Source organism: Cynocephalus volans, chromosome 3 (assembly GCF_027409185.1).
Source record: "Cynocephalus volans isolate mCynVol1 chromosome 3, mCynVol1.pri, whole genome shotgun sequence".
Classification (NCBI taxonomy): domain Eukaryota; kingdom Metazoa; phylum Chordata; class Mammalia; order Dermoptera; family Cynocephalidae; genus Cynocephalus; species Cynocephalus volans.
This window is the reverse complement of record NC_084462.1, coordinates 33,163,549-33,190,238: the sequence shown is the minus strand read 5'-3', so window position 1 is coordinate 33,190,238 and position 26,690 is coordinate 33,163,549. Positions and strand designations below refer to the sequence as shown.

Below are 26,690 nucleotides of genomic sequence, written 5' to 3'. Positions count from 1 at the left end.
GTAATGTAGTTTCAATTTCGTTTTTCACATGTTCATTGCTAGTATACAGAAATACAATTAATTTTGGTATGTTGATGTTGTATCCTGCAGCCTTGCTTAACTCACTTATTAGTTCTAGGAGTTTTTTTGTAGGTTTCTTGGGATATTCTGTACAGACCATTATGTTATCTGCAAATAGGGACAGTTTATTTCTTCCTTTCCAATTGGGATGCCTTTTATTTCCTTTTCTCACTTATTTACACTGACTAGGACTTCCAACCCTTCATTGCATAATAGTGGTGACCAGGGACATCCTCACATTTTTCCTGATCTTAAGAGGAAAGCATTTATTCTTTCACTGCTTAATATGATGTTAGCTCTAAGTTCTTTGTTCATGTCCTTTTCCAAGTTGAGGAAGTTTCCCTCTAATCCTAGTTTTTTGAAGGTTTTTATTATGAATAGTTGTTTCATTAAGTCAGATGCTTTTTTTCAACTGATATGAGCATGCAATTTTTCTCCTTTTGGTGGTAATTGGATGGAATGCATTGGTTTTTGGATATCGAACCATCCTTGCATCCATGGATTAAATCTCAGTTGATCATAGTGTATAATTCTTTTTTATGTATTGCTGAATTCTATTTGCTAATAGTTAAAGAACTTTTGCCTCAATATTACATATGTTAGGGATGTTGATCTGTAGTTTTCTTTTTTCATACTGTTGGAAGGGATTGTACAGAATTGGTGTTTGTTGTTCTTTAAATGTCTAGTAGAATTCTCCAGTGAAACTGGCTGGGCTTAGAGATGACTTTTGGGGGAACTTTTAAATTACAAATTCAATTTCTTTAGTAGTTACAGGGCTATTCAGATTTTTTCATTTTGAGTGAGTTGGGGTAGTTTGAGTTTTCAAGGAACTGGTCCATTTCATCTAAGTTGTCAAATTTATTTGAGTAAATTGTTCATTATGTGCCTTATTTTCCTTTAATGTTTGCACAGAATTCCATTTCATTTCTGAATTGGGTGATTTGCATCCTCTCTCTTTTGTCTTTGTAAGTCTTGCTAGAGGTTTATTGATTCTACTGGTGTTTTCAAAGAACCAGCTTTTTGTTTCATTGATTTTCTGTTTTTCTGATTTCACTTTTACTGATTTCTGTTCTCTGTATTACTCCCTTCTTTCTGTTTACTCTGGGTTTCTTTGCTCTTTTTGTAGTTTCTTAAGCTGAGAGCTTGGATTATTGACTTTTCCTCTCTTTTAGTGTAAACATACAGTGCTGTAAATGTTCCTTTCAGCCCTGCTTTAGCTATGTTTCTTAAGTATTGATATATTTTATTTCCATTCTTATTCTGCAAATTGTTTATTTTTCTCTTTAGACTTCTTCCTTGGCCTATGGGTTATTTAGTACTTTGTTGTTTAGTTTTCCAGTGTTTGGACATTTTCCTGTGATTCCCACTGTTTGGACATTTTCCTTTTGTCTTTGTATTACTGATTTCTAGTTTGATTCTGTTGTGGTCAGAGAACATACTCTGTATGGTTTTAGTTTTTTAAAATTTGTTGATATTTGTCTTATGGGCCTGGATGTGGTCTGTCTTGGTAAATGATTTGTGCGCACTGGCAAAGAATGTGTATTCTGCTGTTGTCAGGTGAGTGTTCTGTAAACGTCTATTTCATTCTGTTGGTTGATGGCATTGCTGAGATCTTATGCATCCTTGGTGATTATTTGTATAGTTCTACCAATTGTTAAAAGAGGAGTTTTGAAGTCTCCAACTGTAATTGTGAATTTCTTTATGTCTTCTTTTAGTTCTGTCAGTTTTTGCTGCACATATTTTTCAGCTATGTTGTTGGATGCATATACATTTAAGATTTCTGTGTCTTTGTGGTGGATTTGACCCTTTTTTCTGTTATGTAATGTCCCTTTGTCTGTCCATAGTAATTTTCTTTGCTTGGAGTCTACTTTATCTGATAGTAATATAGCCACTTCTGCTTCTTTTGATTAATATTTGCATGTTTTATTTTTTCATCCTATGTCATTATATTTGAAGTGAGTTTCTTAGAGTCAACACGTAGTTGGGTGATGCTGTTTTAGTCTCTTCTGCCAGGCTGTTTGTAGTGGATTGAATTATGTCCCTCCAAAACTCCCTGAAGCTTGATTTGTGTCCCCCAAGTTTTATGTATTAGAAACATAGCCCCCACTGTGATTGTTAAGAGGGTGGGAAATCCTGTTACGGTAATTGAAAGGTGGAGCCTTAAAAAGATTGGATTGTAGGACCCTGCAGTAGTGAATGGATTACAAAGGGATTACAGATGAGGGCATGGTTCTGAGGACTTTAAAAAGAAGAGGAGAGTCTGTACTTCTATCTCTCTGTTCTCTCTGCTTCCACCATCTTGCAGTGTGAGACCCCTGGGTCACTCCTGCCACCCCAGATGGACTTTGGACTTCCCAGCCTCAGAAACTGTGTAAGTAATAAATTTTGTTTTCTTTATACATCACCCAGTTTCAGGTATTTTGTTATAAGCAACATAAATGGACTAATATACTGCTTAAGAATTTTGTTTTATCTGTAGTATTGTTGCGTGTATCTCTTTGTACAGACTTTATAGTGGTTGCTCTAGATATTACATTATACATATATAATATATCAGTCTCCTGGTGTTAATTTTTTTCCCATTAAAATTTTACTGGTGTTAATATTTTTCAGTTGAGTATGGAAACATAAGTCTTTTTAATCTCTCTCATTTATAATGTCTTAAATATTTCCCACACATACATTGAAAATCACATGGGGTAATGTTATAATTTTTGCTTCAACCATGAAATATAATTTAGAAAACTCAAGAGAAGAAGAGTTTATTGTACTTATATTTTTACTCTTTCTGTTGTTCTTTCTTCCTGATGGTCCAGGCTTTTGGAATCTTCCCCATCTGTTTGAAGAACTTCCTTTAGCAATTCTTTTAGAGCTGGTGTGATGGCACCTAGTTCTCTTAGATTTCCTTCATCTGGCAATGTCTTGATTTCCTCTTCATTGCTGAAAGATATTTTTGCTAGATAAAGAATTCCAGATTAACAGTTCTTTTCTTTCAAGACTTCCTTCTGGCTTCCTTCGTATCGAGAAATCCCCTGTTGTTTAATTGTTTTTCTTCTATAGGTAAGAGGTTTCTCTCTCACTGCTTTCAAGATTTTTTTTACTTTTCAGATCTTTAGTTTTCAGAAGTTTGATTATTTCTTGTTTTGGCCTAGGTTTATTTGGCTTGGATTTCTTTGGGTTTATTCTCTTGGGGGTATTCTCAGCTTCCTGAATCTGTATGTTTATGTCCTTTACAAATTTGGGAAATTTTCAGCCACTGTCTCTTCAAATATTTTTTCAGCCCCACCTTCTTTCTCTTCTCGTTTGAGAATTCTGATGACAAAAATGTTAGATATTTTATTATGGTCCCACAGGTACCTCATGCTTTCTTTGTTTGTCTTTCAGTCTCTCTGTTCAGATTCTGTTGTTTTAACTTCCAGTTCATTAATTCTGTCTTCTCTTCCCTCCATTCTGCTGTTGAGCCCATCCATTGAATTTTTATTATGTTAGTTCTGAAATTTCCACTTGATTATTCTTCCTTCTGTTTAGCTTTCTGTTTTTTACTTGTTTTGAGTGTTTTGTAATTGCTTGTTGAATCATATGTGTGATGGCCGCTTTAAAATCCGTATTAGATAATTCCAACATATGTATCATCTTGATATGTGTCTTTTGATTATCTTTCTTCATTTGAGTTAAGCTTTTCCTGTTTCTTAGTATGAAGAGTGACTTTCAGTTATATCCTGGACATTTTGGTTATTACGTTATGCAACTCTGGATCTTATTGAAATCCTCTCTTATACCAGGCTTCCTTTGACCCTGGGCAGTGGGGATGGGATGGGAGGGTGTCACCTCATTATTTCCAGGTAAAGGCAGAAGTCCAGGTTCCCCTCCCAGCCTCCACTGACCTACTGTGGGAGGGTTGTCTTGTTGCTCCTCAGTGAGTGGGGGCAGGTTCAGGCTCCCTGAAACACTCCCCCCTCAGCCTCCTCTGAAACACTCTGACTAGGAAGGGAGCCGCCTCACTGCTCCTCCCTACGTAGCCTCCACTGACACTGTGGGGTAGAGGTGGGGGCCTTATTGCTGGGTAGGGGTGAAAGTCCAGGCTCCCTGTGTAGTCTCCATGACACCACAGCTGGGGAAAGCAGGATTCCCCACTCTACGTGCTCTGACACCTCCTAGCAGTGGGAGTTGGGAGGGTGCTTCATTACAGCCAGGTGAGTGTGGCAGTCTGGGTTCCCCACTTGCTGTTTGCTGACCAAGTGGGAGTGAGGACAGTTTGTCTCATAGCCTAGCATGGTTATGTTTAGACCTTTTCTATTTTGCTAGGCTGCCCTTTTCCTGATCCTTTGGCTAGAGAGAGCAGCCTTTACTTGGGGCTTTTTTTCCCCTCTGCACCCATTGGTGTTTACGGATTACAGCCTTCTTCGGTGCCCAGTCTGGGATAAATGAGCCCAAAATAAAACCCAGGGAACTAACCACTATGATGTTCATCAGGTCCTAAGGTTCCTAGACAGTCTGTCTTTTTATCTCCACCTTTCAGAATCTTTTTACATTTGTTTTGTACATAACTTCCTGGATTTTTAGCTGTAATTAGTGGGAAGGGCAGGGAGGAGAGCATCTGGTACACCTTGTCCAGAAGCAGATGTCTGACCCCTGCAGAGGTGTGGTTCAGCACCTCCCCACGGAATAGTGATGCCAGTCTACTTGACACTGTTTGCTACTGATAGATATTTCCATGTGAACTCATCTTAAAATTTTATTTTATGGTTGCATGATTGCCCTTATAGTGTTACTAGAAAGGTTCCCTGAAATTTACATGAAAACACTTTTTCTTAATCCTAATCAGATCTCATCAAGCCCTATTTAATAAGTAGGCTAACAACTTACAGATGAATGCCCTTTTGTAAGGGTCCTAGTGTTCCAAAGCAGGAATGTAACCAAGGGACAAAGGAAAGAAACAGAAAAAACAAACCCTAAAGACTAGAGGAATCCACAAAACTGATCATTTAGTCTGTAATAACAGAGTAGGTGTCAGCTGTTCAACATCCTCGTTGCTTACGCTACCAGTTCCAAGCTTATTGTTTCTCTGTTATATTTGACATATGAAACATATGTCATCTCACATAGCATGCAAGAGAAAAACCTAAACATTTGATTTGATTTGTTATGGCCTTCACAGTCAGGTCCTTTACAAGGTACTGGCAATTGCTTTCTTCTGTGCATTTGCCCGAGATATTTTTTCTACCAGAAATGCGCTCTTCCCCACCCCAATTTGCATGGTGTACTTCTGCTCTTTATAACTGTAAAATGAACATCTCCTCCTTGGGTACCCCTTCTCTCAGATCTCTGTGTACATATAGTAAGCCTTTTCTGACTAGCTATGATTTGTGGGACATAAGTGCTGTCATCCCAGTACTTCCTAGATTCCCTGCTGCATGTTAGATTCTCAGTATTTGTTAGATAATTAACAGCCTCTCCACTTCCATCTACTTCCCTTTCTCATCGTCTTACCTTCTGAAATCAGAGATACTGTTCCATCTTCCTTGCTATTTTTGGTACCTACTTACCTTCTTCCTTATTCATTCACGCATTCATTTATTCAATAAATATTTATTGTACTGAGTTTGCTATTTTATGAGTCATAAGTGACTTGCTAATTGTTAAATCCAGTGGCCATTCTCTTTTCCTGCTGCAGGAGTCTGATGCCTGTCCATGCTTGTTGAAAGTCTCAGCTGTCTGCTGTACTGTACTTTTCTGCTTCTGGTAAAGTTGGCTAGCAGAAATAAGAACATTGCCATAAAGGGAGCAATGAAATTCCCCCAATTATGACTTTTTTTCTTTGTTCATTTCAAAAATTTTAAATACCCTCTGATCAAGGATACCATGTAGTCCAAATTGTAAGGTGAATCTTAGGTTGACTGTTTACATTTAGATACCTTTAAGGGTCCTGCATTAAATTAAATTGTAAGATTTTCACAACATGAAATAGCTTCTGGAGAGTCCATTATGATCTGTGTTACCCTATTCGTACCCAGAATACTCCATGGTCATTTCCAGTGCAGCGATCTTATCACTGCCATGTGCTACCCCCCATGCAAATCATTTCTTAATTACTATATGGAATATTTTTGGAAACGTACAGCTTGCAGAATCCACATAACATTGCTTTAAAACTTAATTTCTTACTTTCAAAAATAATAGACTTTATATCTTACAACAGTTTTTGACTTACAGAAAAATTGAAAGTATAGAATAGAGAGTACCCATATACCCTGGGTTTCCCTTATGATTAACATCTTGCATTGGTGTGGTACATGTGTTACACTTATTGAACCAATATTGATACGTTATTTTTAACTAAAATTCATAGTTTATTTAGGTTTCCTTAGGGTTTTCCCTAATATTCTTTTTCTGTTCTAGGATCCCATTCAGGATAACACATTACAGTTAGTTGTCATGTCTCTTTAGGCTCTTCTTGGCTGTGGCAGTTTTCCAGACTTGCCTTATTTTTGATGATCTTGACAGCTTTTAGGAATACTCATGAGGTATTTTATAGGATGCTCCACTACTGAAATTTGTCTGAAATTTTTCTCATGAGACTTGGGTTGTGAGTTTTTAGGAGGAAGATCACAGAGGTGAATTGCCATTCTCATTACATCATAGCAAGGGTGCATATGTACTGTCAACATGATTTATGACTACTGGTGATGACCTTGATCACCTAGCTGAGGCAGTATTTGTCAGGTTTATCCACTGTAAAATTACCCCCACACCTCCACTTTTTTATACTGTATTCTTTAGAAGGAAGTTACTATGTGCAGTCCATGTCTAAGGAGTGGGGAGTTAGGATTCACCTCCTTGAGGGTGTAGTATCTACATCAGTTATTTGGGATTCTTCTGCATGGAAGGTTTGCCTCTTCTCCCCCATTTATTAATTTATTCAATCATTTATATATCAGTTTGGACTTAGGGATATTTATTTGATATTTTGCATTATAATCCAATACTGCTTTATTTCTTTTGTTGCTCAAATTGTCCCAGTTTGGCCATTAGGACCTCTTTCACTTGGCTCTTTGCTCCTTTGGCATATCCACATCAATGTGGGTTTCTTTGTTTGCTTTTATGGTTTTTGTTTGTTTGTTTGAGCAATCCCTTACTTTTAGCCCTACTATTTTCCAGGCTTATCCAGCCCTAGAATCAGCCACTTCTCTCAGGAGCCCTGGTTCCTTTTATTGGAGAATGGTATTAGAAACCAAGGTCCAGGTGAAGATGTGCTCATTGCTACTGGGGTGTCATTTAGGTCCTCTCAGCGAAAAGATATGGGTGTATGCTAACTCTTGCCTATACACATATCTACCAATATTTCTGTTTGTAGCCTTCTGTAGCTATATTAAGCTAAATGTACTGATGTCTCAAGCTGTAATCCATTATTACCACATGGACCATTCCAGCCTCCTCCCCTTGCTTATCTGTGAATTACATAACAACAGTGAGAAACCTGGCTCCTGCCATCATTTGTTCATGTACTTAATTGTTTATTTCCAGAATATTTGTAAAACAGCATCAGAATTATTAACCCTAGAATATAGTGCTTGTATGCAGGTCTTTTTGCCCTTAGTTTTACAGACTCCACTCATTTCCAAAATTAGTTAGGTGAGCACTTTTTCTCTTCCATCACCTTTAGTGAGGTTATTTTATATATTTGTAGTACAATCAGAGTCTCCTGTTATAGTCTGCACACCTTCCTGAGATCCTCCATCCTCTCAAGTGATTTTTTTTTTTTACTTTGCATACATTAAGGTTTAGTATTTGTGTTGTCAGGTTCTATGGGTTTTGGTAAGTGCATAATGTCATGAATTCACCATTATGATATTACTTAGAATAATTTTCTGCCCTAAAAATTCCCTGAGCTTCTCCTTTTTATTTCCCCCTCCCCATAAATACTGAATTCAGGGCAACCACTGATTGTACTATATCTACAGTTTTGCATTTTCCAGAATATAATTGGAATAAGATACTATGTACCTTTATCAGACTGGCTTTTTTCACTTAGCAATATGCATTTAAGATTTCTTTGTGTCATTTAATGGCTTGATGCTCATTTCTTTATATTGCTGAATAAAACTCCATTGTATGGATGTACCACAGTGTGTTTATTCATTTACCTATTGAAGGACTACTGGGTTGCTTACAGTTTTTGGTGATTGTTAATAAAGCAGCTATAAGCAATTTGTGTGCAGGCTTTTGTGTGATCATAAGTTTTTTAATTAGTTGTATAAATACCTAGGAGTGCAATTGCTAAATCATATAGTAAGGCTATGTTAAGCTTTGTAACAAACAAACGAAACAAAACAAAACTGCCAAACTGTCTTCCAAAGTGTTTGTGCCATTTTGCATTCCTATCAGCAGTGAATGAGAGTGCCTGTTGTACATTATTGCCAGAATTTGTTATTGTCGGTTTTTGGGGATTTAGCTGTTCTAATAGCTGCGTAATGGTATCTCACTGTTGCTTTAATTTGTAATTCCCTGACTGTCATCAGGGAATGATGGTGAGTATCTTTCCATATGTTTATTTGCAATCTGTACATATTCTGTTGAAAGGTGTCTGTTCAGATCTTTTGCCTATTTTTTAAATTGGGTTGGTTGTTTCTTATTGTTGAGTTTTAAGAGTTCTTTATATTTTTTTGGATACAAGTCATTTATCAGACATGTATTTTAAAAATAGTTTCTCTGAGACTGTGGCTTGACTCTTCATTCTTTTAATTGTGCCTTTCTCAGAGCAAATGGTTTTAACTTTAATAAGGTCTAACTTACCAACTTATTCTTTCATGGATCGTGCTTTTGGTGTTGTATTTGAAAACTGTTGACAAACTCAAGGCCACCTAGATTTACTCCTATGTTAGCTTCTAGTAATTTTATAGTTTTATGGTTAAGTCTAAGAACAGTTTTGAAAGATGTAAGATCTATATCTAGATGCATTTTTCTTGCATGTTAAATTGTTCAGGTAAAATTATTGAAAAGTCTGTTCTTTCTCCACTAAATTGCCTTTGGTTTGCTCTTTTATCAAAGATCAGTTGACTGTATTTGTGTGGATCTATTTCTGGCCTTTCTATTCCATTCCATTGACCTATGTGTCTTTTTTCAACAATATCATGCAGTCCTGATTTCTGTAGCTTTATATTAAGTTTTGAGGTGGGGTAGTATCACTCCAACTTGTTCTTCTTCACTATTGTGTCAGCTTTTCTAGGTTTTTGGCCTTTCTGTATATGCTGTAGAATCAGTTTGTCAATATCTGCCAAACAGCTCACTAGGATTTTGATTGTGATTGCATTGAGTCTACAAGATTAGCTTGGGAAAAATTAATACTTTGACAATATTTAGTCTTCTCTTCCTTAAACATGGAATATCCCTCCATTTATTTAGATCTCCTTGATTTTTTTCATCAGAGTTTGTTGTTTTCTACATATATATCCTGTACATGTTGTGTTAGATTTATACATTAGCATCCAAGAATAAATGCTTATGTAAATAGTATTGAATTTTTAATCTCAAATTGCAATCATTCATTGCTGATATATAAGAAAGTAATTATTATTAACCTTATATCTTGTAACTTGCTATAGTTACAGGAGGGTTTTTTCCTGTTGTTGATAATGATTCTCTAGAATGTTCTACATATATAATCATGTCATCTGTGCACATAGGCAGTTTTATTTCTTCCTTTCCAATCTGCATATCTTTTATTTCCTTTTCTTATCTTATTGCATTTGCTAAGACTTCCAGTTTGATGTTGAAAAGGAATGGTGAGAGGGGACATCCCTGACTTGTTTCTGATCTTAGTGGGAAAACATCTGTTTTCTTTCCATTAGGTATGATGTTAGCTGTAGGATTTTTGGTACACATTGTTTGTTACGTTGGGGAAGTTCCCTGTTCTTAGTTGCTGAAAGTTTTTAATCATGAATTGGTTTGGGTTCTGTCAAATGTTTTTTCTGTAACTATTGATTTGGTCATATGACTTTTTCTTCTTTAGCTTGTAGATGTGATAAAATTACATTAACTGATTTTCAAATGTTGAACCAGGCTGTTTAATCTATACCTGGAATAATCTCACTTGGTCATGGTGTATAATTCTTTTTACACATTTTTAAATCTAAATTGCTAATGTTTTGTTGATTTTACATCTATGTTCATGACAGTTTTTGTTCTGTGGTTTTCCTTTCTTGTAATATCTTTATTGCATTTTGGTATTAGGGTAATGCTTGTCTCATAGAAGGAGTTTGAAGTATTCCCTGTGCTACTGTTTTCTGGAAGAGATTGTGGAGAATTGTTGATATTTCCTCTTTAAATATTTGGCAGAATTTACCCATGAACCTATCTGGGACAAGGAACTAGGAAGCTGTGATGTCCACCTGCCTGTCTGTCAGTTTCCATCCTTTTTTCCTTCCCTCCCTCCCCTTCTCTTGACTTCTTTTGCTTCTTACTTTTCATATCACCTGGTATGGCTGCTGCAGCCTCAGTTTAGCTCAAGCACCTACCACCACTTGTCTCAGTCTCAGGTGCCAAATTCTTAACAAGATTCACCTAGTTTGAGGTCAGGTAACTTAAAGTCTACAAACAATTTTTTTCTTAATTCTGGTGACATCCCCTTTTTTCCAATCCAATTGAGTAACCCAGTCTTGTCTGTCATCATTCCTCCAGCAGTTAAACTTACTGAGGCCATTACTGGTCAAAATGAATTTTTCTTCATGTTTCCTCCAGTTCCCTCACATTTTAGAAGTCCTACTGCAGGAACCTGCTTTTCAATCTCAGTGAGTGCTCTCACTTCACCCTTTGCACTACTATTCTTACACATTTTGGATTTAGTTGTGTAATATTTTACTTGGTATGTTTGCTTCTATACTCATAGGTGAGATCAATTTGTACTTTCTGTACTGTCCTTGTATAGTAGGAGATAGGATAGGGAGCGTTTTCTTTCTTTTCTTTGGAGTTACTTGTTTTTAGAAACCATCTAGGCTTAGTGCCTTGTATGTAGGTCAATTTTCTTTAATCATTACAACATTATGCAGATTTTCTTGAATCAGCTTTCTTAATATGAATTTTTCTAGAATAGTTTCCATTTCATCTAAGTTCTCATTTTTGGCAAAAATTACTTATGATTTTCCTAATGATTTAAAAATCTGAAAGATATCTGTAATCCTGTCATTGTCGCTATTGCTAATTTGTGCCCTTTCTCTCTCCCCTACCTATCTCTCATCTCTCTGTCTTTTCTTAATTATCTTGCCCAGAGAGTATATTTTATTGTCTTTACAAGGAACCAACATTTGAAATATTTGTCTTTCTGTTGTTTTGTTTTCTGTTTTTTAAGAACTCATTGATTTTTACTTTGTCTCTTTTTTTTCTAATCTAACATAGGCATTTGAGGCTATAAATTTTCCTCTAAGTAAACTTAGCTGCATTTCACAAATTTTGTCCTGTACTGCTTTTGTTGCCATTTAGTTCTAAGTGTTTTATAATTTCCATCATGATTTCTTTTAGATTCCTGTATTATTTAGACATATTTAAAAATATCCTGTCATGTAAATATTTTTCACTATTTTAGTTTCTAATTTTATTGCATTTTATTCAGATATTATGGTCTGCTTTATATTCATTCTATAGTATTTTCTGAGATTGGCCATGTGACCTGGAATGTGGATAGTTTTTGTAAATGTTTTATATGTTCTCATTGCAATTTTGATTGGCATTTATCTAATAATTAGTGATGTTGATCATTTTTTCATGTGCTTATTGACCATTTTTTATCTTTGGAGAAAAAAATCAGGTTGGTATTTTTTGTTGTTTTGGGAGTTCTCTATATATTCTGGAAACTGATCCCTTATCAGATATACAGTTTGCAAATATTTTCTCCCATTCAGTGGATTGCCTTTTTATTCTCAGTGTCTTTTGATGTACACATTAAAACAATTTTTTTCATGAAGTTTAGTTTGTCTAGTTTTTCTTTTGTTGCCTGTGTCTTTGTGTCATATCCAAGAAATTGTTGCCAAATCCAATGTCATGAAGCTTTTACTCTGTGGTTTCTTTTCAGTTTTATAGATTTAGATCTTACATTTAGGTCTTTGATCTGTTTTGAGTTAATTTTTGCATATGATGCTTAGGTAGGGTTCACCTTCCTTCTTTTACTTGTGTTTATCCTGTTTTTCCAGTACCATTTGTTGAAGAGACTGTCCTTTCCCCATAAGTAGTCTTGGCACCCTTGTGAAAGATCATTTGACCATATGAGTATATGCAATGGTTTATTTCCGAGTTCTCTATTCTATTGCATTGTTCTATATGTCTGTCTTTATGCCTTTCATTTTTTTTTTAAACACACTTAAAATATTTTTTTACTGAGAAATAATAGTTGTACATATTAAAAGGTGATATTTCGATACATGTATACAATGAGTAATGATCAAATCAAGTCAATCAACATATCCATCACCTCAAACACTTACCATTTCTTTGTGTTGGGAACATTCAAAATCCTCTCTTTCTAACTAATTGAGAAGACATAATAAACTTGTTAATTATACTTACCCTACAGTGCTATAGAACACTAGATCTTCTTCCTCCTATCTAGCTGTAATTTTGTATTTGTTAACCAACCTCTCGCTGTCCTCCCATTGTCCCTGCCCTTCCCGGCCTCAGGTAACCACCATTCTACTCTCTACTTCTATGCAGTCAACTTTCCTAGATTGCACATATAAGTGAGAACATGCAGTATTTCTCTTTCTGTTCCAGGCTTATTTCATGTAACATAATGTCCTCCAAGCTCATCCATGTTGCCATGAATGACAGGATTTCATTTTTTGTGGGTTTCTTGGCTAAATAGTATTCAATTACATATATATACCACATTTTCTTAATCCGTTCATCTGTTGATTCTATGTCTTAGCTATTATGAATTCTGCAATAAATATGAGTGCAAATATCTCTTCAGTATACTGATTTCCTTTCCTATGGGTATATACTCAGTAGTAGGATTGCTGGATCACATGGTAAATTTTTGTATAGGATGAGTGATAGGGGTCTAGTTTAATTCTTCTGCATATGGATATCCAGTTTTCTCTGTACCATTTAGTGAAGAGACTGTCCTTTCCCCAAAGAATATTCATGGTGCCTTTGTTGAAAATCAGTTCACTTAAATACATAGCTTTATTTCTGGGTTTTCTATTCTGTTCCATTGGTCTATGTGTCTGTTTTTTATGCCAGTACCATGCTGTTTGGATTACTATAGCTTTGTAGTATATTTTGAAATCAGATAGTGTAATGCTTTTCTTTTGCTCAAGATTGCTTTGGCTATTCCGATTTTTTTGTGGTTTTATGCAAATTTTAGGATTGTTTTTTCTACATCTGTAAAGAATGTCATTGGTATTTTGATTGATTGCATTGAATCTGTAGATCAGTTTGGATAGTATGGTCATTTTTACGATATTAATTCTTCCAATCCATGAACATGAGATGTCTTTCCATTTCTTTGTGTCCTCTTCATTTTCTTTCATTGGTATTTTTTAGTTTTTTTTAGAGAGATCTTTCACCTCCATGGCTACATTTATTCCTAGGTTTTTTGTGGTTTTTGTTTTTGTTTTTGTAGCAGTTGTAAATGGGATTGCTTTCTTGATGTCTTTTTCAGCTTGCTTGTTATTGGTATATAGAAATGCTACTGACTTTTATATTTTGATTTTGTATCCTGAAACTTCACTAATTTGTTTATTGGGTCTAAGAGTTTTTTGGTGGAGCTTTTACAGTTTTCTGTATATAAGATCATGTTGTCTACAAACAGGAACAATTTGACTTCTTCCTTTCCAGATTCGGTGCTCTTTTTACTTTCTATTGCCTAATTGCTCTGACTAGAACTTTCAATACTATGTTGAATAAGAGTGGTGAGAGTGGGCATCCCTGTCTTTTTCTAGTTCTTAGAGTTTTCCCCTGATCAGTATATTAGCATGGGTTTGTTTTATAATGGCTTTTATTATGTTGAGTACTTTCCTTTTATACCTAATTTATTGAGTATTTTTTTTATCATGAAGCAATGTTAAATTTTATCAAATGCTTTTTCTGCATCTGTTGAGATGATCATATAGTTTTTGTTCTTCAATGTGTTGATGTGATGTATCACATTTATTGATTTGCATATGTTGAACCATTTTTGCATCTCTGGGATAAATCCTACTTCATCATGGTGAATGGTCTTTTTAATGTGCTGCTGGATTTAGTATGCTTGTATTTTGTTAAGGATTTTTCATCCATATTCTTTTTTTTCTTTTTCATTTTTTATTAAATTTATTAATATTATTTTTTATATTCTATGATGTTGCACAGCAGTTGTGAGGGAGGGAGAGACAGGAAGGGGAAAGGAAATAGGGTGGGAAAAGGAAGGAGGAGGAAGGGCAGGGTTGAGGCCTACGGCACCCTCCTCATTCCTGTAGGGGAGATCAGAGGGCTTACAGCAGTGGCTTGGTCATTTCTGGGCTGGGTGCAGATGTCAGGGGGGTGTGGCTGAAGCCCTTGTCCCCCATTGTACCAGCTTGGGAGCCCAGGGAGCTACTTGCAGGTGGCTTGGTGGTTATTGCTGGGCTGGTTATGGGTCTCAGGAGGTGTGGCTAAGGCCCTTGGCCCCCCACTGCTATGGCTCCAGAGCGGGGTGCATCCTGCGGTGGCTTGGTGGTCATCTCTGGGCTGCCTGTGGGTGTTGAGGGTGTGTGGCCAAGGCCCTCGGCCCCCACCACCCTGGCTCAGGAGAGCCTGGGGTGCTTCCTGCAGTGACTTGGTGGTTGTCGCTGGGCTGGTTGCGAGTGTTGGTGGGTCATGGCCAAGGCCCTTGGCTCCCCACCACCCCAGTTCAGGAGAGCCCAGGGCTCTTCCTGCAGTGGCTTGGTGGTTGTTGCTGGGCTGATTGCTAGTGTCAGAGGGTGTGGTCGAGGCCCTCAACCCCCCACCACCCAGACTCAGGAGAGCCCAAGGCACTTCCTGCAGTGGCTCAGTGGTCATTGCAGAGCTGGTTGCGAGTGTCAGGGAGCATGGCTGGGGTCCCCAGCCCTCACACATTCCTGACTTGGCAGCCCAGGGGACTTCCATTCCTTCTAGGTTTTTTTTTTTTTGTCGTTTTTTCGTGACCGGCACTCAGCCAGTGAGTGCACTGGTCATTCCTATATAGGATCCAAACCCGCGGTGGGAGCGTCGCCGTGCTCCCAGTGCAGCACTCTACCGAGTGCGCCATGGGCTCGGCCCCCTTCTAGGTTTTATAGATGTTCTTTGGTGATGTGAGACCTTTCGTATTTAATATCAAACTTTGTCTCCGGTCTGTGGGTATTTTGGTTTTTCTTCCAGTTCTGTGTTGGATTATTTGTTGTTCCTCCCACTTAAACTCTGCACTGGAACTAATTTGTTGTCCTTTGCTTATTTCTAAAATGGAGGAACTTCCTGTGGGGACCAGCATTTGAGCTCTGTGGTTGAGCTAAATTGTTGCTTTGCTGCTGATTTCCTAGGGAAGACTTTTATTGCAGCTCTGATTTTAATAGATGACTCTATAGGTACTTCTGGGTCACGTGAAATCCAGTACAGCTAGGTTGTGTAGAAATTCTCGTCTGGACCTCAGTCTTTTCAGCAAACTACACCCCCTGCCGTTCTGTATTCCTGACCAGTCTCCACTGAATGGTCCTGTGCTGATTGCAGGGCAGATCAGCTCTCCTTGCTGTGCCCCAGTATTCTCCTGGTGGACTCATCTCCCCTAAACTCCATGCTCCAAACACTGCCCGTGTGCCAGTCCCTTGCAATGACTCACTGGCCTCTGAGCAGCTTCTTTTTTCAGTTGCTGTGGCTCCTTGACCCTATGTGGGTCCATGGGAACCCTGTTAGTGGTCCTGCTGGCCTGGCGGCCACCAAGGCCCTCTTCTGCCCTGCCACTTCCAAGCAACTCTATCTGTAGGGCTGCAGCTTTTGCCAGCTCCTGCTCTGTGCGCTCAGCAGCTCTAGCCTTGAAGTGGCCAGGGCTCGAAATGGTCGGAGTGGTTTTTTTTTCTCTCATTGTGGCTTCTTCTGCCTTCATGCTCTCCATAGGTCTCTCCTCCTCTTCACCTGAGCTCTGGCAGCCCCAGCTTGGCTTTCGTTGCTTTTTAATAGTTGTAAATTGGTTGATTTGTGGAAGAGAGTGATGCTGAGGACTGTCTGTTCTGCCATCTTGACTGGAAGCCTCTTTTTAATCTATGTTCATCAGGGGTATTGGCCCATAGTTTTTTTGTTGTTGTGTTCTTGTCTGGTTAAGGTATCATGGTAATGCAGTCCTCATAGAATGAGTTTGGAAGAATTTCCTCTCCAATTCAGTTTTCTGGAAGAGTTTAAGAAGAACTAGTATTTATTCTTCTTTAATGTTTGGTAGAATTCAGCAGTAAAGCAATCAGGTCCTGGGCTTTTGTTTGTTTCTTACTTTGTTACTGCTTTTTATTACTGATTCAATCTTGTTACTTGTTATTGGTCTTTTCAAGTTTTCTATTTCTTATTGGTTCAATGTTAGTGGATTGTATGTGCCGAGGAATTTATCCGTTTCTTCTAGGTTTTCCAGTTTGTTGGTGTATAGTTGTTCATAATAGTCTCTTATGATCCTTTGAATTTCTGTGGTATCAGTTGTAATGTCTACTTTTTCATTTCTGGTTTTATTTATGTCTTTTCTCTTTTTTTTCTTAGTTACTCTATCTAATGGTTTGTTGATTTTGTTTATCTTTTTAAAAAACGAGCAATTTGTTGATCTTTTGTATTATTTTTTCAGACTCAATTTTGTTTATTTCTGCTCTGATCTTAGTAGTATTTCTTTCCTTCTACTAATTTTAGGTTTTGTTCTTTTCTAGTTTCTTGAGATACTTTTTCTGTTTATTTGAAATCTTTCTAATTTTTTGATGTAGACATTTATTGCTATAGACTTCCCTCTTAATACTGCTTTGGGCTATCTCATAGATTTTGGTATGTTGTGTTTCTTTATTTGTTCCAAAAAATTTTTTTTATTTTTTTCCTGATTTCTTTATTGACCTATTGTCATTCAGAGCATGTTTATTAATCTTCATGCCTTTGTACAGTTTTAATAATTACTCTTTATTGACTAGTAGTTTTATTCATTGCCATCAGAGAAGATACTTGATATGATTTCAATTTTTAAACAAAATTTTGAGACTTGTTTTGTGGCTTGATATATACCCACTCCTAGAGAATATTCCATGTACTGATGAGAAGAATGTGTATTCTGCAGCTGTTGGACGGCATGATCCATAAATTTCTTTAAGGTCTATTTGGTTTATAGTGCATTTTAAACCCGCTATTTCTTTGTTGATTTTCTGCCTTGATAATCTGTTCAGTGCTGAGAGTGGGGTGTTGAAGTCCTTGACTATTACTGTGTTGGAGTCTATCTGTCCTTTTATATTTAATAATGCTTGCTTTATATATCTGGGTGCTCCAATGTTGGGTGTGTATATATTTGCAATTATGTCCTTTTGCTGAATTGATACTTTTATCATTATATGATTACCTTTTTTGTCTCTTTTTATAGCTTTTGAGTTAAAGTCTGTTTTATATAAGTATAGCTACTCCTGCTTGCTTTTGGATTCCATTTGCATGGGATATATTTTTTCTTCTCTTCACTTTCAGTCTGTGTGTGTCTTTACAGGTGAAGTGAGTTTCTTTTAAGTAGTATAAGCTGGGTCTTATTTTTTTTAATCTCAGGCAGTCTATTTTTTAATTGGGGGATTTAATCCATTTACATTCAAAGTTATTGATAGGTGATGACTTACTCTTTTCATATTGTTGATTGTTCTCTGGTTGTTTTGTGTATCCTCTGTTCCTTTCTTTGTCTTTTATTTTTTATTATTGCAGTTTGGTGGTTTTCAGTAGTGATAAGGTTTGATTCTTTCTCTTTCCTGTTTGTGTATCAGCTTTACCAGTGAGTTTTATACTTTTGCTTGTTTTCATGATGGTAGTTATCTTTTTTTTTTTGCTTCTAGGTATAAGTCTTTTTTGAGCATTGCTTGTAAGGTTAGTCTGCTGTTGATGAGTTCCCTCGGTTTTTGCTTGTCTAGGAATGGCTTTATTTATTCTTTATTTCTGTATGATAGCTTTGCTTGGTGTAGTATTATTGGCTGGCAGGTTTTTTTCTTTCAGCACTTTGAATATATCATCTCGTTCTCTCCTGTCCTGTAAGGTTTTTGCTGAGATATCTGTTGTCTAATGAGAATTCCTTTAGATGTTACCTGACACTCTTCTCTTGCTATTTCAGAATTCTCTCTTTATCTTGGACTTTTGACAGTTTAACTATATTATGCCACTGAGAGGATCTTTTTGGGTTGAAACTGTTTGGGGACCTTGAGCTTCCTGGATATATGTCCATCTCTCTCTCTAAATTTCAGAAGTTATTAACTATTATTTCCTTAAGTAGGCTTTCTCCACCTTTCCCCTTGTCTTCTCCTTCTGATACTCCCATAATGTGAATATTTTCTATTTAACGTTGTGCTATAATTCCAATAGGCTTTTATTCACCCTATTTTATCCCCCCCCCGACTGGGTAATTTCATATGACCTATTTTCACTTTCAGAGATTCTTTCTTCTGCTTGATCTAGTCTGCTGTTGAATCTATTGTATATTTTATTCATTGATTTCTTCTGCTGCAGGATTTATGTTTGCTTCTTTTTTATGTTTTCTATCTCTTTGTTAAATTTCTTGTTCATGTCATGGATTGTTTTCCTGATTTTGTTTAATTGTATATCTGTATAGTCTTGTGTTTTGTGGGGTTTTCTTAAATTATTTTGGATTCCTTTTCTGGCAATGTGTAGATTTTCTTTGTGATCTGTTCCTAGAGTGTTATTTTCTTGCTTTGGTGGTATAATCCTTCATTGTACTTGCATGTTTCTTATGTCCCTGCAGTGATGTCTGTGCATCTGGTGGAACAATTGGCTCTTCCAAACTTTACAGAATGACTGTACTAGAGAAAGTGTATCACCCAGAGATAGCTCTTACTGGGCTGTTTGGGAAGAGTGTGGTGATTCTGGTTCCATGTAGAAGCAGTGGTGTAGCCTCTGTGCAGCTTCTTCAGGTGCAGTCAATGTCAGTGATGATTGTGAGTACCTCAGTGACCTAGGCGGTAGCAGTTTGTGGCAGCAGTGGTGGTGGCATAGGTTGTTAAGGTCTTCGATTGGTCACTTTTGGGGTCCTTCTGTTCTTATTTTCCACACAATGGGGAGACTTTACCAAGAGGATCCCTCTTCATGTTAGGTCTGACCTACAATTGGCTGCAGCAGCAGTGGGTTCCAGGTTAAGGTGCTTCAGGTAGTTACAGAGCCAGGGCTCTAGGCTCAGGGTCTGTGAACTTATTGTGACACCTATGTCTTAGGGTGCAGGTTCACTGTTTGTGGCAGCGTTAGATGTAGATTGTCCACAGAGGCAGGACTCTGAGGTACTCCTTGGCAGCTTGGGCCCAGTGGGCTGGGTTGTAGCCATGGCTCTGTCCTTGCCAAATTGCTCTGACTAGGACTTTTAATACTCTACTGAATAGAAGTTGCAATAGCAGTTATTCTTTCCTTGTTGATCTTAGAGGAAAAGCTTTCAGTCTTTCACTATGGAGTGTGATCTTCACTGTGGGTTTTTATGTATGGCTTTTATTACGTTGAGGTAGTTTTCTTCTATTCTTACTTTGTTGAGTATTTTTATTATGAAAGGGTGTAGAATTTTGTCACATGCTTTTTTTTTTTTTTGCATCTATTGACCTGATCATGTAGGTTTTTTCCTTCATTCTGTTAATGTTATGTATTACATTTGCTGATTTTCATATATTGAACTGTCCTTGCATTCCAGAAGTAAATCCCACCTGTTTGTGGGGTATATAATCCTTTTAATATGCCACTGAATTTGGTTTGCTGGTATTTTGCTGAGGATTTTTATACTATGTTTATTAGAGGTCTTTGTATGTAGCTTTCTTTTCTTGTAATGTCTTTGCCTGGTTTTGGTAATCAGGGTAATGGCCTCATGGAATGATTTAGGAAGTATTTCCTCCTCTTCAATTGTTGGGAAAGGTTTTAAAAATATTGTTAGTTCTTTTTAAAATGTTTGGTAAAATTCACCAAAGCATCAGGTCCAGGGCTTTTCTTTGTTGGGAGATTTTTTATTACTGATTTAATCTTCTTACTAGTTATAGGTCTGTTCAGATTTTTTATTTTTGTAAAGTTTAGTCTAGGTAGATTTTGTGTTTATAGAAATTTACATATTTCATATGGGTTACCTAATTCTTAGCAAACCAGTGTTCATAGTACTCTCATAATTATTTTAATTCCTACAAAATTAGTAGCAATACCATTTTTGATTTTAGAAATTTGAGTTTTTTTTCTTAGTTTGTCCAGCTAAGCATTTATCAATTTTGCTTATCTTTTCAAAGAATGAACTTTTGCTTTCGTTGACTTTTTGCATTTTCTATTCTCTATATTGTTTATCTGTGGTGTAATCTTCATTATTTGTTTTCTTCAGTTAGCTTTTCTTTTTATAGTTCCTTAAGTTTTAAAGTTAGGTTGTACTGTGGTTTGAATGTTTCCCCTAAATTTCATGTGTTGGAAGTTTAATCTCCAAATTCATATGTTGGTTGGAAATATGGGGCCTTTTGGAGGTAATTAGGATTAGCTAAGGTCATCAGGGTGGGGTTCTTATGATGGGACTGGTGGCTTTATAAGAAGAGGAATAAAGACCTGAGCTAGCACACTTGCTCTTTTTTCCCATGTGATGCCTCCCACCTTGTCATGATACAGCAAGAAGGTTCTCAACCAATGATACCAGTGTCATGTTCTGGGACTTCCAGCTTTCAGAACAATGAACTAAAAAATCTCTGTCATTTATAAATTATTAAATCTGTGGTATTCAGTTATAGCAACAGAAAATGAGCTATGACAGGTTATTTGAAGTCTTCTTTTCAAAATGTAAGTATGTATAGCTGTACATTTTTATCTTAGCACTACTTTCACTGTGACTTGTAAATTTTGGTATGTGGTGTTTTCATTTTCATTAGTCTCTAAATATTTTCTAATTTCCTTTGGGATTTCTTCTTTTCTCCATTGGTTGTTTAGGTGTGTGTTGTTTCCACAAATTTGTGGGGTTTCCCATTTTCCTTCATTTATTGATTTCTAACTTTATCTCATTATAGTCAGAGAACATGCTTTATGTGACATCTACCTTTGAAAATTTACTTAGATGTAATTTTTGGCCTAACATGTGGTCTGCCCTACAAAATGTCCTATATGCACTTGAGAAGGATGTATATTCTGTTGTTGTTGTTGTTGAGTGTTCTGTATATATCTGTTAAATCTAACCAGTTTATTGTGTTGTCCAAATGCTGTATTTCCTTGCTTGTCTTCTGTCTAGTTGCTGTATTCATTATTGAGAATGGGGTATTGAAGTCTCCAACTATTATTGTAGAACCGTCTATTTCTCTTTTCAATTTTGTCAGTTACTGCTTTATATATTTTGATGATCTGTTATTAGGTGTATGCATGTTTATGATCTTGTTGTATCAAACTGTTTATTAATATATAATGTATGTCCTTCTTTGTCTCTTATAAACTTTTTGAGTTAAAGGTCTATTTTGTGTGATATTAATATAGTCATCCCTGTTCTCTTTTGGTTATTATTTGCAAGGGATGTCTTTGTCTGTTTTTCCACTGTCAATCTAGTTCTGGTTTTGGATCTAAAGTGAGCCTCCTGTAGACAGCATATAGTTGGATAATATTTTCTTATTCATTCTACCAATGATTAGATAGTTTAATCCAGTTACATTTAAAGGAATTACTGATCAGGAGGGACTTACTTCTGTCATTTTGCTATTTGTTTTCTATATGCCTTATAGTCTTCTTATCCCTAATTTCCTGCATTACTGTCTTCTTTTGGATTTAGTTGATTAATTGTACTTAAAGTATTGAATTACCTTCTCATTTTTTTGTGTGTATATTCTATAGTTTTTTGTTGTTTGTTTTTCATGGTTTCCATGGGCGTTACATTTAACACTCTAAAGTTAAAACTCTAACTTTAATTCATAGCAGCTTACTTCAGTAACATACAAAATCTCTGCTGCTTTACAGCTTTTTCCCCATCCCTTTTAAATGTCACAAATACATTTTTTTATACATTGTGTGCCTCTAAACATAAACTAACAATAGCCTTTTAATACATTACTTCTTAAATTATATAGAAAACAAAATGTGGAGTTACAAACCAAAGTTAAAATAATACTAGCTTTTATAATTGCTCGTGTATTTACCTTTACTGCAGTCTTTATTTCTTCATACAGCTTTAAGTTATTGTCTTTTATCCTTTCTTTTCAACCTGTAGGACTCCCTTTACCATTTTTTGCAGGATAGATCTAGTGATAATGGACTCCCTCAGCTTTTGTTCATCTGGGAGTGTCTTAATTTCTCCCTTACATTTGAAGGACAGTTTTTGCCAGATAATAGGATTCTTGGTTAATACTTTTTTCTTTCAGCACTTTTTTTTTTAAAGATGACTGGTAAGGGGATCTTAACCCTGACTTGGCGTTGTCAGCACCATGCTCTCCCAAGAGTGCCAACTGGCCATCCCTACGCAGGGTTCCAAACCCACGGCCCTGGTGTCGTCAGCACCACACTCTCCCAAGTGAGCCATGGGCTAGCCCTCAGTACTTTAAATACATCAGCCTTCTGGCCCCCAGAGTATCTGATTGGAAATCTGCTGATTACTTTATTGAGGACCCCATATATACGAGTCACTTCTCTCTTGCTTCTTTCGACATTGTCTCTTTGTTTTTGGCATTTGAGGGTTTGATTATAATGTGCCTTCATGTGTCTTTTGAGTTAATCCTACTTGGAGTTTGTTGACCTTCTTGAATGCTTATATGCATGACTTTCATCAAATTTGGGAAATGTTCAGCCATTTTCTTCAAATATTCTCTTTTTTCTGTCACTCTTCTCCTTCAGGGACTGTCACAATGCACATACATTGATCTGCCTTCATTGTCTGACAGGTTACTTAGTCTCTGTTCACTTTTCTTCAGTCTTTTTTCTTTCTGTTCCTCAGACTCAATAATTACAATTGTCCTGTGTTTATGTTTACTATTTTTTTCCTTCTGCCTGCTGAAATCTGCCTTTGAATCCCTCCAGTGAGTTTTTCATTTCAGTTATTATACTTTTTAGTTCCAGAATTTCTTTTTTAGATTTTGTTTTTGTTATTTCCATTTCTCCATACAAATTATCCTTGACATTCCCATGTCTTTCTTTTGTCCTTACAGCATTTTCAAGATGGTTTTAACATTTTTGTCTAATAGATCTGTCATCAGGTCTTTCTCAGGGTCACTTTCTGTTAGTCTATATTTCTTCCTTTGAATAGACCATGCTTTCCTGTTTCTTTGTATGCCTTATGAATTTTTTGTTAGAAAGTGGACATTTGTGTCTAGTAATGTGTTAACTCTGGAAATCAAATTCCTTTCTCAGGAATTGCTGGGGTTTTTTATTTTGTATTTGTGTTTCTTTGCTGTGTTTGATTACTGAAGGCTGTCTCTTGGCTGAGAATTCCTTCAGGTATAAACTCTTGGTCTTTTCAGGTCTTTCCTAAGGGTGTGCATGGTAACTTTCTAATTTCCACTATATATGTGGTTGTTTTTGAATTTCCTAGTCTTTAATGTCTGTCTCCCAAAGGGGGAAAAAGAGAAAACTGAAAAGGGGGAAAGGGTGTGGACCCATGAAACACCCTGGAAGTGTCTTTGGCTAGAGGAAGAGGGGCTTGCAACAGTGGGGAGAGGTGCAGCAACAGTGGCTGCCCACCTCTTTGTTTGCACCTCTGTGATCAGAAGCAATCAGTGCTCAGGACATAGATTTCCAGTATTTGGCAAAAAGGGTTCTTACTGCCCGTCCTGGCTCCTACAGGCTGCATGCAAGCTGCTCCAGGAAGACATACACAGTTGCCTGTCACAGGGCCCGGGGGTTTGGGGATGAGAAGCTGCTTTGGAACTAAGAGCTGAAATGGACTGAAATTAACTGCGGTTTACTGTCAGGCCTTCTTATGAAAGTTGCTCAATAGACCAGAATTCCAAAATATTTACATCAAACAAATTCTGCCAGTGGGATTTTTGTCTAGGTGGGGAAAAATATTCCTGGTGCACTTCTTCACCACCCTTCCCCAAATCCTCCACCCTTGCATATTTAAAATTTATACCTAGTTGAATTTTGAAGTTCATCAACACTGCTGTCCTCCTTCAGCACAATACAAAGACTTTCCTGTACTCTTCCTTGCAGGTAATACTTGTTTAGATGTATCCACATAAATACCACTTTCTTAGTTCACCTTTGTTTCTATATCCCAGGTGTTCCTGCTGGGTGCAGTTTCCTTTTTACTGGAGTGAGTGGTAAATTTAGTTATTTTTTCCCCTAAAAACATCATTATTTCACAGTGAATCACTCTGAAAGTCAAGAGTGAATCACTCTTGAATGATAGATTATCAAAGTGAAAAACTCTAAAGTGATGTGTTTTCTCTTAGCGCTTTGAAGATGTTACTCTGTTGTCTTTTCATTACCTTGTAGCATCTTTTATTACTGATGAGCTATCTGGTGTCATTCTTTAGTTCTGGAGTGTACTAATAAACGCAATCGGTAACATTTATAAAGTCACTGTGACCAGCATTATCCATGTATTAATTCATTTAATCCTTATAAAGTTTTAAAAAATCCTGAGCACTATTTTCTCTTATATTCCAAAAGAGAAAACTGAGGCTAAAAGAGTACAAGTCTTTTCCAGGGAAAAGTAAGGCATAGCTAGAATTCAAACCCGAATGTTTCAAAACCCTAAACCTACTTTGAACAACCGTATCGTATTGCCTCTCAAAGGGTACAGAGTAGTCAGACAAGATGTGGAAAGCGAGGTGTCCATTGAAAGCAGGATATAGACTACCCTGTCCCAGATCACCCAGCAGCAGTTTGCTTGGTCGCCAAAATCATCAACTCAGAGAGTTTTTGCTGAATTTGAGATTCTGTAGGTAATTAAGCACTGAGCACAAGGCCTCCTTCTTGGATGTATAGACTTATAATCCATAACGGGAGGGAGGGAAGAGCTGGCCACTCCCCATGCCCTCCCCTCTAGGAATAAGAAGGGAATTGTGTGTTTCCATTTAGGTTTTGCACACTGTTCTCTTAACAAAACCTACTTACTGAATGTTTTTCCTTTTGTGGTACATGTGGAACTCACTCTTATCAGAGGCCTGATTGCTCCCTTGAATTACTTTTAGAGAAATGTCACAGAAAATTGGCATTTTGGTGACACCGCTTGGAGGACTTAGCTGCACTTCAACAAAATTGGAGATTAAGATAGAAACTTCAGAAAATGTGTTTCCAGATAAAAAAATTTAATTGCATTTGGATATATCTAGGATTTAATCTTGTTGTAGCTTTGTCTCTCAGAATGATTTCATGGGCAATCGTTGCCATGTGAGTCCTACTTATCACCAGTAAACTCAGTATATTAGTCCATTTCTGTTGCTTTTAACAAAATACACAGAACTGGGTATTTTATAAAGAAAACAAAATTTATTGCTTACAGTTTCTGAGGCTAGGAAGTCCAACGTCCAGAGAACATAGCTGTTGAAGTTTTTGGTGGTGGTGAACAGTGATGGCAGGGAATCACATTGTGAAAATGACAGAGCAGAGAGAGCAGAGGGAGGGACAGACTTTTTGTGCTCCCCTTTTAATGCCCTCAGAACCACACCCCTGACCACCATTATTAAACCATTCACTACGGTTTGGTCCTACAGTCTAATTACCTCTATAAGGCTGCACCTTTCAATTACCATAATAAGATTTCCTACTCCCTTAACAGTCACAGTGGGGGCCTCATTTCTAATACATAAAATTTGGGGGACATAATTCGTGCTTCAGTGAGTTTGGGGGGACATTCAATCCACTATGCTCAGAAAAGGGTAGCAACTCTGATTGGCATTCCACCACTGCAGTAATCAGCTACACTTTGAAATCTGTCTGTGTAATCTCTGTCTCCTGTTACCCATAGAACAGACAGCAGAGTTGCAGCTACTAGGGGCAAGAACAAACTCATAAATCTAGGAAATCCAAAGGGATTGCTGTAACACTCTTTGTTTTCCAAAAATCACTTCTCAGTATTCCAAAATCACTTCTTCCTATTCTACCCCTGGACTTCCTCTACTCATACCCGGTTAACATGTGCTTCTGAGTTATGGGAAGGTCTGGCAGCCCCTCTCCCTTTCTTTAGTCAGTATTTCCCCAACTGTTTGGTTTGTTAAGTATGACTGCAGATTTGGATGACCTGTTTGGAATATAATAATAGGCACCAAGATGACATAAAAGCTTTTCTTAAGCATGCAAAAATGAAAATAACATGTATGATTCTTTTTTATTAGTGTTCTTTTTTAGTTTTGTATTATTCCATTTTGTCCATTATATATGGACTTTGAAATCTGGTTGTTCAATAAAGGATTAGTTTTACCCAAAGAAAAGACTTACCTTTGTCCTCAGCTTCCAGGAGGTGATTTCTAAGCCCTTGGAATGTCCTGCCTGATAAGAGTGTCTTTGTTTATCTGTAGACTTTAGGCCACACTGGATAG

The 26,690-nt window shown here is 36.9% G+C and overlaps 1 protein-coding gene across 5 annotated transcripts in view; it reads left to right on the top strand.

Annotated features, from left to right (window-relative positions):
• The window catches only part of LOC134372124 (S-adenosyl-L-methionine-dependent tRNA 4-demethylwyosine synthase TYW1), a 216,539-nt gene that overhangs the window by 179,798 nt on the left and 10,051 nt on the right, over positions 1-26,690 (top strand). For 3 of the 5 annotated variants that reach the window (XM_063089339.1, XM_063089336.1, XM_063089337.1), the window contains one exon: positions 2,366-2,431. The exons of the other annotated variants lie outside the window; for them this stretch is intronic. In XM_063089339.1, the coding sequence (XP_062945409.1) occupies positions 2,366-2,431 (66 nt within the window). The remainder of the gene's footprint in view (positions 1-2,365; positions 2,432-26,690) is intronic. 5 annotated transcript variants of the gene reach the window in all.